The following is a 14035-nucleotide window of genomic DNA, read 5'->3' on the forward strand; positions in this document are numbered from 1 at the left end:
ATATTGTCAAACATGTGCATTTCTTTTAATTTCTCTTCTCTTGTTACTGCTTTTAGGGTTCATATTTACAGGTTTCTTTCTGTGAACAAGAAAGGTTTGAAACTTATCTCTTTTGAAATGTAGAATGATAGCCTCATCAATTTAAACAAATCCAGGAACAAGAACTTCAAAAATACCCACCTACAATTGTGACACTTTGCAGTATCATTACAAAAAAAACCTTTTGATGTTATTAACGTGGCCACTTTCATTTTTGCCTTTTTCTGATGAGCTAGTGTGATGGTATTGCTTAGCCAGGAAAAAGACTGCAATAGGTTGCAAATATTTAACACAATTTGAAATATAGCCACATTCATAGTTCTACTGAAGTTTAGAAACAATAGTGAAAGGCTACAGCTACTCCAGGATGTAAGGCTAAATATATATATATATGCTGAAGATCTGGACTACCAGCCATCACTGTGGAACACAGACTGCAGAAGTAACATTCAAAGCCTATTAACAGCACAGCACTAAACAGTAAATTAGCTACGGTAACAGAAAGCAAGAGAACAGAGGACTTGTGGGTCATCTCCTATACCACAGCTTATTCCAAGAATATATAAATACAAGAATACTAAATCAGTAATTACTTTATATAAAAACTTTTCTATACACATTATGAAAATACAGTGGAAAAATTATCAAAATGTACTGAAGGAACACTAAGTCCTGCCTGCCAGAATGTGCCCCACAAAACATCCATATTTTTACTGCACCATACGCTGACAAGAATTAAAAAATGCACAATACACATTGCTAACTGCACCATCCTAAAATTACAGCTATTTACAATGTCAGACAAATAAGATTAAATCAACACAAGTGTTATTTAAACTGTATAATCCATTTTTTCTCATTATTTTTCTGAATTTTAAATAACTTCCTCTCCCCTAATGGATACTTCGTCTGGAAGTCAGCCTCATGAGTCCATATTTGCACGAGCAGCCTTTTTGGAATTAAGAAAGTTCTTTTTCTTTTTCCTTGGAGAATTTTGCGAAGAAAATATTGGATCACTCATCTCACGGAACAAAAATACCTTCTCCCCTGTGTCTAACAGCTCTATGGCTTCGGCAGTTGCCGTGTTCAAAGGAACAGGTGGATCAGACTGTTCTACTGGAGGATGCATGTGCAACCAACCAAGATGAATGAATGATGCTTTTTCCAGGAGATCAAGCTGTTTCTTCTTTACCAAGCTACATTAATGAAAAAACAGAACAAAACTGAAAACTTGGCCAAAAGAAAACATAGCTTCCTATATCATATCCTAACAGAGAAATGATGACTTTGGAAGCTTAAGAAAATGGTATTTCAGCAGACAGAAGTGTAACTTCCATTCCAATCCCCAGTAAATTACGTATCATTTTATGAGATACAAAACTGCATAAGAAAAGGTAACATTATAATAAATAACAACAGGGAAGGTGGGCAAGGTAACATGAAAAATGTGTGAATTTTGTGGATATGTGTGGAAAATTTTTTTAGGCATTACTATTATTGCTTATGATGTGTAAATATCCTGCAGGAAACAGGCACCAAATGGCAGAACAGTGTCAGAAAACACATATTTATGAACACGTATTTACTGGTTCCTAATAGATACAAGGGGAACCTTTACAGCTGAAATGAAGTATAAAAACAAACAAACAAATTGACCCACCAAAAAACCCCAACACGTTTCTTCCTCTTTTCTCCCTACCTGTCTCTTCTCTTGTTTAGATAAGGGATCTTTTCCAACCTTCTGTTTATCAGATCTTGCCTTACTTTGTTCTCCAGCGCTTGCCACAACTCTTTGTTCCTCCTGAAGGAGCAGTAAAGAAAAAAAATTCCCAGCAGCAAATCCCCAAATACACACACGCTTTCCTCCCCTTTCCAATTTAAACTACCAAAACCATGACAGTAATACAATTAATACAGTCAGTAAGAGCATTCAAGGATTGCTGTTGTCCTGCCACAGTGATTTAGATCATGCAAGATCACACCTCAGCATTGTCCCAAGGACCCTCATCTATTCCTTGACAACTCACACCTGACAACCAGATGCCCCAGTGCTGCAACATCAGCTTTTCTCCCCATGTCATGGCAGGGAGCTGGGAGAGGGGTCCAGCGCACCTCTCTGTGTTCAGTTGCTGTTAACTGGGACAAACTGGAAGGATGAAGGTTCTGAGAGACTACCTGTCTCTGTGTGTAAAGGACAAAGCAGTGGCCACTTGTGACTTTAGTAATGAACTACAAAGGGACAGGCAGCTGCAAGGTTGAAACTTCCATTATTAGAAAGGAGGATCTCCGTTACATCTTCAGGAGCTATAGACGCTTGAAATTTAGTGTGCTATGAATACTGTAAATACAAAAAGCTGGAAGGAAAATATTTTAATAAACTCCAATTAAAGTCAACAGAAACAATGATCAAAGCAATATTTATAAATCCACAAGATAATAGTTTAGTTCATAAAGTTATAGAATGTATTAACTCCTCATCCATTTAATATAGTTAAAATATTTCACAAAACAAGATAGCAGTTTCAAAGTATTTTTATCCACAAAAATATTTCAAAAAGGAAACTTATGCACCTGTGAATTTTTTCTATTGTTGTCAATCTTCTTATCCAGCAAATACATATACATGTAAAGCAATAATCTTCTCGTACAATGGTGTACCAAAAGATATCACACTTACCTTTTCTTACAGCTGCCAGACTCAGCTGCATTACTGTCACTTTCAGCAACACCATCTGAATATTTACTGATGGAATCGAGGACAGGAAGAATGTCACTTTGTGAGCTGGAGGGCAGCAACAAGTTCAGGATCCTGTGCAACACGCTCGTTGGTAGCCTTGTCAGTTTGGCTAAATAACCAGTCAGTCGGAGCTCCTACGGGATTAATGAGCAGAAGACAGATAAATTGGAAATTTAGAAAGTGTTAGTGAATTTTAATTACTATCATTAAAAATTATTCATTATAAAAACAAAAAATATTATTGAAAATCATGTTATTGGTGACAGTTCTGGTGCCAAGTGGTCATAATCCCACGTTCACTGTTTCTGCCCACACCAGCCCATATATATTACAGCTGTCCATTTCATTCTGCATAAAGGCAACATAAATATTAAACAAACAGTTGATCTTTGAGTATGTGCTTACAGAATGTACTTGCTGCCCTTCAGTCTGAAAAAATCACAATGAAACCATATTCTAGCATGTGAGGTTTAGTTAATGTATAGATTGTACTATTATAAAGAAATCCTTTCAAGACAGCAATGAAGCGATTTGGCCTTCCTTGTTCTGTAAAATTAGGGGAAAAAAATCGCCTCTGAAAGCTAATGACGACATTTACAAGGTGCCATGGCTGAGCACTTCATTGTTCAGCCTCTCTTAACGCCAGATTCTATGATAAGCTCAGAGAACAGCTTGCAAGTTTTGTTAAGAGATGAAGGAAACATCTGGGTAGGTTTTTTGTTGTTGTTGTTTTTGTTTTCTTTTTCCAAATGTCCAAATGTCCTCTCTTTTTTGGCTCAAAGGTCAGTGATAAAGTATATTTTCATAGCGTTCAAATAGGTTAAGTTCAAATTTAGTTGTTTCCTGGACAATCCACCAGCCCCATTTCCCACCCCCTCCAAACACCAAACCCCCATTGTTATTTTCTGCTCTGCCGTCAAAACTTCTGCATCCCCATGGCTGTTTCTGCAGATTTCTCCTGTGTATCAAATATGAAAAGTCTACAATATATGGAGAATTACGTGGAAAGAAAGGAGTAGAGCAAATTTAATGCCAGAAAACTGCTCTTGTAGGCTATTCAAACCATAGAAGTATCTCAGGTAGCTGAAGTTAGGTAAGATGCGTGATATATTCAAGATGACTCACTACAGCTGAGTCACCTCCACCCTGTAGACCCTCCTATAAGCTACATCATACATGACGACTACAAAGTCCACGTCACATAAAAAACCCACAAGGTCCCACCACGCAGGAGGACAGTCAATTTCCTTATCCACAGCGGATTCAATTTGTCACAGCAAATGTTGAACTCTGCCTCTTTTTTGCATGACAAATTTTCAGAGGAGTGAATGCACTTTGGAGATCCTTTTATTAAGTGAATCTTCTTGAAAAGAAGGCATTTCATGAAAAGGATGCTCTATAAAGGACAATTCTTTCTGATAAATCCATGTATAAAAACAAAGCAAACACCCCCACAACAGCCTTAACCCAAATTTAGACTGCCACACAAAATAAATAAATAACCATTTCCCAAGCAGAGAACTTGTTTCCAAAAGGCAGGAAAACCAGCCACTTCCTTAAGTTTCCTGGGCTCTTCAGTATTGTTATAGATTTTCCATGGAAACCACTGAGATACCAGAAGGAACAAGAAAAAATCGTAAAATTGATGAGAGATTAGTAAATTGATGTGGTATCTAACACGTCCAACATTTTCACCCTAAACGGGTACCAAAGTTAGGTAATAAAGATGTCTGTTCAGGTTACTTAAAGCAAGAAATGATTTGGTTCTTCTCTGGAGAGGAATGTAAATCTTAATACAGACACGTGAGTTTCATGTCTATAGTTGTATATAGACTGTGTTGTACTTTTGATTTTAAAAACTGTTCTTTATAGAAACATACAAAAAACAACACTACATGAGAATAAAAATGACCATCTCTGTGACCTATTATGCCCTTTTTGGCTAAATGGTCTCAGGATCCTTAACTCAGTAATTTACATGCAGGTGGTTGAGACATGACTTCAGCACTGCTTTCCCCTGCAATAGTCTCCTCTTTAAAATGTTCCTTTCCTCCACTCTGACCCTTACCTTTCTGCACCAAGTATTATTTGGACTGACATGCAACCCTTAATGCTTTTCTAACACAGCAGAATTCACAATTAAGTAATCCTGCAAGGTGCCACAATGCTGTCAACAGTACCGAAAGTGGCACAGGTGTATCTAGCATATGCACAGCAAGGGCAGTGCTGATGTGTGAACATGCACCGGGGGCGAGCAGCAGTTTCAGACGCCCACAGCTACCCAGAAGTGTGACAGAGAAGTGAATGTGAATGCAAACACAGGAATAGTAACACTAGTCAGACCAAAAGCCCTACAGGGCGGGATGAGTGCGATTCTGGTATATTATATGTTAAGGTACCACAAAGATTAGGAATTCACTTTTTTCATAACATCTAATGCTACTTGCACTGCCAATAACTTCATTTGTATTCTCTGAATTTGGCCAAAATAAAAATAGGAATGTATGAATTGTAGTTTACAAACAGCACAATTACTTTTAAGTATTTGGACTGAGCAATATGTCTTTAAACAAATAATGCAAGAATCAACAAACTTGATCCTAATGTGCTGTTTCCACATGACAGTGTGCCTGAATCACCTTCTGTCTCTACAACGCAACTGGTGTAACCTGAGACGTAACTACAAGCTTACTTAAAAGTAATTTCTCAGCCAGAGGATTACGATCCTGAACTCACTATCTTTCAAGCAAATCTCTTATTGACCTAGATTTGCTTCGATAAGGATGTAAGCTGAAACACAAAATGTAGGAAGGTAAACCTTACCTGGTTTTCCAGAAAGGGTTGCATCTACAGTTCTGAAAACTAGTCTAAAGGGGAAAATCCTCTTTAAATAAAAGGATGTGTGTAAGATACAGAGGTACAATAGCTATAGTTTCCTAATACTTGCCAATATAACATGTTCTATAAATTTTAAGAAAATAAGGGGGAAAAAATATTTCAAAATCAATTCCCATACCAGCTCACAGGATAAGCAAATCCAAAAGTAGGAACATGTTACACTGTGAGCCTTAATAAATTAATAAATCACTCTCCTACTACGCAAAAAAGTTGAATTAAGAGTAGTCAGGTCTCAAACTACTATACTATTATGCTTGTAGAGAACAGAAATTTTGTGTATCTGCAGGGTAAATATGCACAGGTTTATGGAATTTCAATAAAGTATGTCTCAGAATATCTCTGGGCTACACTTTACATGAATAAATATAAATAACAAAAACCCCAGGGGTATATCTAATGCATATTTATACAAATTAATTATTTCTTTAGGGAATCACATAAAGCATAGTCCCCCAAGTATACACTGAACAGCGTGTCCAGTTTTTCAAGTGCAATGAGGTGACAGTGATACTTTTAAATCTGTCTTCAAGACATCAAAATCTCTAATTATCAAGAATCTTTGTTCACCTGCTAGGGTGCTAAGAGGACTGGATACTGTGAAAATTGTGACATACACTGTTTGCATGCATCTGTAATCTTCAAAACAATTATTTTAACCTCTCAACTTGCAGAATATACCCCATGCCGCTCAGAAGCTCTTTCACAAAGTATCTGTGCCAAAGAAACTTAAACAACATTGCAGGAAGACAATTAAACTGTCAGCAACTTACGCAACATGGTTTATGTTCTATGCCACAATAATGTGCAAAACCAGCATATTCCCGGTTAGTCCTGGGCAGTCCAATAATAAATATGGTTAACACTTCCCAAAGAAGAGCACTGCCTTTGAACTGAAATGCTAAGAAAAGAGCCAAGTTCTCTTATGATAAGATTCCCCTCAAAATGAAAAATTCACAGCCAGCAGCAGTTGCACTCAGCCACCAGGTTTGTCTCCCTTCTCGCCCACCAAGTCCTACAGATCTGCTTCAGCATTCATCTTCCCATGCCACACATCATGAATTCCTGCCTTTCTGAGGGAGGTAGATGCTGAGGCTCTATCAGAGACAACGAAACTTGAGAGCAGCAGTAAAACATTTCACAACATCCTTTTCAAGCTAAGAACTTCTGCTGAGCAGCTGGCTTGTTCCATGCATCTTCTTCCTACCCTTCTATGTCCAGTAGTAAGAAGCTAAGAACCACAGTATGAGATTAATGCAGTCTTCATGCTCTCTTTTAAGAATTCCCACATAGCAGTGACTGTTTTTGCCAGCCTATTAAATTGCTAAATAAACACTCTACAAGGTCTCTTCAATTAGTTCAAGATTGCAAGGCAATAGAGGATTTAGAAACATTGAAATTAAACTATGACAATGGTCTCCGTAGTGCTGATCTGGAGGAGCTGGCCCATGGTGTTTAAAGCCTTCAAAAGGGCCAGCATTTCTGGATGCAGCATACTTTGTCAGATACAATGAACTAGGAAAAAAAAACAACCCGACAGCATAAAAAGAATTCACAAGACTACAGTCCACAAAGACCAATGACTTATAGCACAGTAGTAGAAGGAAAGATCAGCAAAGCCTAAAGGACCTTTCAAAGCATTTTCAATTTTTTTATCTGTTCTGATGTTTATTTTCCAGTGCTGTTGAATGGAGTTTATTTTATCTCAGACTTATCTTACATTCATCATATTCAACGTTTATCTGAAGCACAGTATGTTTCAGCAAAATATCCACACAAGCCTGTTAACTCCTTACCTGTTTTACAAAAAAGTTGAACAGTACCAAAGATCATCTTTTCTCCTAGAAAACTGCACTGAAATCTTAAGCTATCAGACAAACTATAACTACAAATGAGCAAATAAAGCCTCAATTTTAATGTTGCCTCTGAAAAGCACCATAGCTGTCACTGCCCACATCACCATTCCACAACTGAAGGAATAATTGAAAATAGTTGATGGTTGCCTCATCAGCATTATGCAAGTTATTTTAAAGGAGCATAAATGAATGAAGTTTAAGGTTATAAAGAAATAATCAGATTAAACCTCACCATCATGTGAATATTTACACCATAAGCACCCCACAAAGGCTTGTAGCAGAAATTTTCATCAGTGTCAGCAGAATGCTATTTCTGTCAACTTCCAATAAAATGTTAGGAATGCTACGTGCCATGTGGGCAGAAAACAGTGAGAAGGAACTGAAGGCCAGAACAGAATTCAGCAGCACCTGACAGCCACATCCACTTACAACAACCCAAACTGTCAAAGTCAACAGGGTACCAAGCTGGTTTGAAAAAAAATACAGTTGTGACAGGAGGCAGGGGGGAAATCAAAGAGGAAAATAATAATAAAACTAAAAACAAAAAACAAACAAACAAACAAACAAACCAAACCAAACCAAAAACAAAAACAAAACCAAGCTCTAACAGAACATATAGCTTGGATTTAAAACTGGAAGGCTGGTAACACTGGCCATGACCTCCTCAGCAAACATCTTCAAATACTATACTTGGAAGACATAACAGAACGGGGTTTTGGTGTTTCTATTATTATGCACAGGGAACAGGATGCTCTTGGAAAGCGTTAAGATGAGGTTTGAATTCCCAGTCTGCCTCATTTAATTCATTAGCACAAAGTGAGATCTGTTCCAGCACAGCACCGTAAGCATCAGGCTGGGAGATATTCAGAGGTAAGCCTCTTCCAGTGAGAAGACTCCACTCTGAATGGAACCCAAGTATACCCACAAGAGGCAGAGATTGAAGTGACTACCACTCTCCTGTGAGCTTTAGTGGTTCTTGATGCAAATTCTGAAAGGATCTGAAAATATGTGCTGCCTTCCAGGTGAATCTCCTAGCACAGGTGTATTATATAGGAATGTCACTCAAATCCATCATGAGACTAGCTGACCTCAAATAGACATCTAACTCAGGAGAGGATAAAGAGTTCAGAAAACTGAGCAGAAACAAGTTGAGACACAGGAAAAGAGGAGAGACTTTTAGTCTCAGTGGTCCCTCGGGTTGCTGGCCTCTGATGTTCCAATTTATGATACAGGTGACTGCAAGCATTCCTGTCCCCAAGAGGTAAGATACTTGGATGTGAAAAGCTGCAACACTTGAGTTTCTTTTCTGAAATTCAGTATGTATCTCAACCAAGGTCTGTAGATAAAATTCTGGGACAACAGAGATTCATTTTTAATGCCTTTAGTGGCCTTGACAGGCAGCCAACAGATAGGAAATCACCTGAAGAGGTGATCTTCTTTTCAAAAACAATATAAGTAACAATACCAGAAAATTTAACTAGCGGTCCTTCTATCATTTAGTTTCGTGACATGATCAATGCAAAACCTTTCTAACACTGATTGAAGCCTAAACAAACCCCTTGTCTCATTACATGAAAAATCAGACTGTAAATCTGTCTGTAAATCAAAAATTCAGGCAATTTAGTTGTCTCACAGAATAAGATGCAATAGGACAACCCCCGGAAAGGATTTGTAAGTGAACAAAAAGAAGTATAATTCGGTAAAATTCAAAAGGCTGAAAGTAGGTCAGAATTAACTGAAGTGAATGATAATACAGGCTGCAAACACCAGAACTGGTAGTGACTATTAGCAGAACTGTGTCCAAATACATCTGTAATGGTTCCCAAAAAAGCAAGAAAAGCTGATTTCCAGATACAGCTGTAATTTAAACTTGGATGCTTTGTTCAATTTCATGCTTACCTGACTATAAAGTGCCAAAAATGCATCCATTTCTATATTTTCCAAGAGATCTTCAAGCACTGCACAATTCCACTGTTCATCTCTCAAGCTGAAGTCAAAGACAGAATTAACATTGAAATATTTCCAGGCCAAATGACTGTATTATAAGAAACAATATTTGAAAGTCATCAATTCAGGAAGCATATCTTTCTGTCAGACAAGTTGGGTGAGCAGCATAACCTCAAAAATATGTCAACTTCTCCTTTCTCCTCTGAACCACCAAGCAAACGTTAGAGCAGAATCTAAGGCTATGCTCTTGCATACAATTCAAATCTAGAGTTGGTCCAAAGCAACACGATTCAACCATTCCCCATCCTCTTCTTTAAATATTATCACCATGCTTTATGCTGAGATGCAGATCTTTTTGTTGCTGGAATATAATAGTCAACAATTAACTTCCTCTCTACTGGTCATTTTTTTCTCTTTGGAGCAAATCATGAAGACATCCAGATGTCATTTGGGAAAAGTACAGAACTTGTTCCTTCTGTTATGTTTTCCGGTAATTAGTAAAGACTAGTGGCAGTGTCTTTGAAGGCTTCACTGATCTATCTCTACAGTAGTATCCATATGCCAGTAACCTATCTGCTCTTCTAGTGACTCTTCACCTCTGCAACAGGAGAGTCATTAACCTACACAGAGTAGAGTTTTGGCCCTTTCAGAATTAAAACAGAGTGCAATAAGTCCACTCAAAGCCTATCAAAGCCATTTTTAACATATGAATTGTTCCATGAAAAACCCTCTTTGTAATGGAAAGCACTCTCTCAGGATCTTACAAGGATCTTGAAATGTGACAGGCTTTTACTATTGTGCAATACACATGCAAATGTGTAATACAATACTTTGCAATTTTGCAAATTATCACCCATTTTTGCTCGCCAACCTCCACAAGACAAGTATTTTTATATATCTCCCAAGAGGCCTGCTGTTGTTGTTGTCACTGATATCTTCATCTAAAAACTGGGCAGGGAAAAGTGAAATTGAGCCTGTCTCTGAAGAAGAGTTTATATATCCCATAAAAATGGTTGTGTGACAGGTAATTCAGCCTCCAGGGTGACACTGGAGATGGGAATTCAATCTAAATTGTCTCAGCTACTTCTCCTGACCCCAGCATATAAAGTTGCTTTGAAGCCCCGACCTATCTTCTTGAGAGATGAAGAACAGGATTAAAATTATTTTCCTCCTTGCTGCGAAGGAGTATTGCTATTTTTCCCCTGTCCCCATCGAGAAATGGTGATTGCCATGCAAGACATTACAATCTATATGTAACTAAGCTATTATTATTTCATTTTTCTCAGTTCAATATTCCCAAGACTACTCAGTTATGCTCTGGGCCACATCACAAAAATGCAGTATACAAACACAGATGTATAGTCCCTCCCCAACACAGCAGAACATTTAGCTGGCTGTTTGTCTATGAGATTTTACGGTCTATATAGAAGGACTGCAGTAACTTAGTAAAACCTGAAACCAAAGCACTTACCTTTGCTGGTGCAGATTTATAAACTGCCTACATTTATTCATGGCCTGTCTTAGCAGAACTGTCACCTGTCTGTCTGCATTCGTTTCCACAGCTTCACTTGAGAGCCCCAATCCATCCGGTGTCCACCTCTGCCTACTCATTAGATGCTGCTGCTGCGCTGATTCCTTATGCAACATCTCATGCTCCAGCTTCCTGCCAAGTTCTTCAACCTCCTGGAGATTGAAAACATGTAATGATAAAAAAATCATACTTTAACTTGGAAAAATAGATTTCTTCTGGAGTGAAGAAAAAAGATGCTATCAGAATTTCTGATATGAGTTTATTCATTTCTCATTCTACCCCAGACACTTGCAGTCATTACACTTTCCAATTCAGTGTATGGCTTCAGTAAACATGACTGGCACGCTGTGAATATCAGAACAATGCTGAAAGATATGAGTCAATTTTCATTGTGCTAAAGGTCAATGCTCTTTGAAATGTTCCACTACAGAGGACATCTAGAAAGCACACTACCAGCATTGCTGAGATCCAAACAAAAGAATGGCACCATTAGGATTCACCTATCAGCTACATAAAGCCACTGAAACAGCCTAGGAAACTCAGACTGACTAGTTTTAGTTATACTGAATCAACACCTAATATCAAAGATGTTCGAAGTTAAGACAATAATTCAAATTTAGCGTGACAAAATTACGGTTAAAATACAATGCTCTAAAAATCAAAGTGTTAAAACCCAAAGTCTTAAGTGAACTAGATCACTCATACCAAAGATCTCTCTTTGGTCAAGGAGTCAAACTAGACATCAGAAGGAAGGCTTCATATTCCAGTCTTCCAATGTCATTGTTGTCTGACCTCGAGCTTTAAGTTGCTTAATATCTCAGTGCCCTAATTCCAATTTGTACGTTGGAGAAAATGCCAAATTTTAAACTTCCTCCACCCCAAGACCTATATTCAGATTGGATTCATTGGAGCATGGCATCTCTAAGTGTCTGCTACCCAGTAAGCAAGATTTAACACTGGAGCTTAGATCCACTCTCTTAACAATGAATATTAAATTGTTATCTCCAAGGAGATGATGCAAATTCACAGCCAGATATGTTTGTTTCACAAATTGGCCAAATTATCACTGATGTCATCAGCATTAGGAAATACAATCTGATATATTAGTTTTAAAACAACAGGTGTTAAAATTTGCCAGCTCCTTGAACCAGAGTTGGTCAAAAACACAGCAAGAGAGAGAGGTTTGATCACCAGGAAACCAGCCCTATAAACCAGGCCTAACAAGCACTTTAAAAAATGCCTAAATATTTTCCCTAAAACAGGACTCAACTTAGTTCTTACACAGTGGATAAATAATCCAGTGTTAGCTACTCTAGGTCTCTCTTCTGCCTCTCCTTCAATTCTTTTTCTTCGTCTCTTCGAGGACAAAGAAGCTAAATCAACTCTTTGCAGAGCCCCGTTACACTTACTGCATAATTTAATCTGGAATTAGTGTTTTTTACTTTTTAATACTCCATCTACATACCAGTTTCACTGTTTACTACAGATTTAATACGAATATAAGCAAAACTAGAAGTATATAAGCATTCTAACTGCCATTCTAAGTGAAACTCTGCAGAGATGACAGCCTTAAAATTTAACCCAGAGTCTTCACAGCAATAGCTATCTAATGATGACCTCTAGCTAAGAGCTTTTGCTCTTAAAAACCCATTTTGTTTGTTCTACTCCAGTGCTCTCCCAAGATTCACTTGGATAGTTGCAAATAGCAGATGTAAAAAAAAGAAAAAAAAAAAAAGATCCTTATGAATACTGAGCACTGAAGTATTAAAAAAGGATTAGAAAACTGGCACACACCAAGTATGTAATGAATACAATGAAGGGAAGAGGCTTTTCCAAAGTTGCTACTATTTGAACCATATGAGCATGCTTGGAGGTAGACAGATTTATATATAATCTTTAAAAACTCAATGACTGAAGCATATCATGTGGTTATGGATTTTATCATATGGATAACACCATAACATGAATGATTTTGTAACACAGTCATGACAACTTACACACTACCCCAGGCATGACTCACAATTAATTTCGCATTGTCTTCCTTGCAGTCAATAAAACTTTAATATTAATTACCCACCAAAATACTGCTCTTTCTGACTGTAGATCTCCAGATGCTGCTATAATAAAAATATGCAATCTTCCCTAGCTCTAATACTTTCCTTCTCTTTATTTCTTCTTCTGAGTGCATTATAGTGTACATAATGACGGAAATTAAAGGCTGGACCACCGGGCACTGCAAACCAGCCCACCTAAATCAAAGTCAAATAAACTACTGTGAGAGTTGCTGTCTCCTAACAGGAATTTTCCTTTTCACAACTTCATTACTTACAGGATTATGTGCTTCTAAAATCTGAATACATTCCAATTTTGACAGGGTTTTTGACGTGCTCAGTTGTTCAAAGAGAAAAGCTTGTACACTTATGACAGCAGTATACAGCTCCAACATTCTGGTTTTTTTAACAGTCTTTTGAAAAGCTAAAGCAGTAATATACTCTCCAAGTTTATCTTCCAGATCACGCAGCTGACACTCTTTCTCAAGCAGCAACTTATGTTTAACCTGAAAGATACCAAACGACAAAAGGTAGCAAGATTAACATGTAGGCTCATGATTTTACTACCCTGTAATTAACAAGCAGGACTTATAACAGCAAACAAATTAATGTTGTTATCTTATAATGTACTAAATTGTTTTTAAAAGTGCTTTTAACATTAAATTCCAGCTTTTACAGTGTTTAGGTGATCAAAAAAGTATTACAGTCAGGTCAGATACTTCAAAGAGATCAGACTTTGTTTTAGGGCAGTCATAACTTTAAGTACTAACCTAAAATAGAGGATCTATATAATTTTTAATATAATAAAAGTAAAAAAATAGTAATATAAATAAACTTATACTTACCTATGTGATTGGTTATACTGAAAGATAAAATACAACCTTACTTTTAGCAAAAATGCAAAATTTATAGAAAGACTGTATTCAGTTTCAAACTGGCAAGTGTCAGTTGATATTGACCAATGAAATCCAACCTACTA

At 37.3% G+C, this 14035-nt stretch overlaps 1 protein-coding gene across 1 annotated transcript in view; it reads right to left on the reverse strand.

Annotated features, from left to right (window-relative positions):
* Positions 1–961: 961 nt before the first annotated feature.
* EVC2 (EvC ciliary complex subunit 2) overlaps positions 962–14035 on the reverse strand; it is a gene marked incomplete at both ends in the record, with an annotated part of 72691 nt that continues 59617 nt past the window's right edge. Inside the window, 6 exon segments of the mRNA XM_080344133.1 lie at positions 962–1235; positions 1739–1840; positions 2717–2910; positions 9427–9514; positions 10946–11157; positions 13335–13562. Coding sequence (XP_080200259.1) covers positions 962–1235; positions 1739–1840; positions 2717–2910; positions 9427–9514; positions 10946–11157; positions 13335–13562 — 1098 coding nt within the window.

Source organism: Nesoenas mayeri, assembly GCF_963082525.1.
Source record: "Nesoenas mayeri genome assembly, chromosome: 4".
In the NCBI taxonomy this organism is placed as follows: domain Eukaryota; kingdom Metazoa; phylum Chordata; class Aves; order Columbiformes; family Columbidae; genus Nesoenas; species Nesoenas mayeri.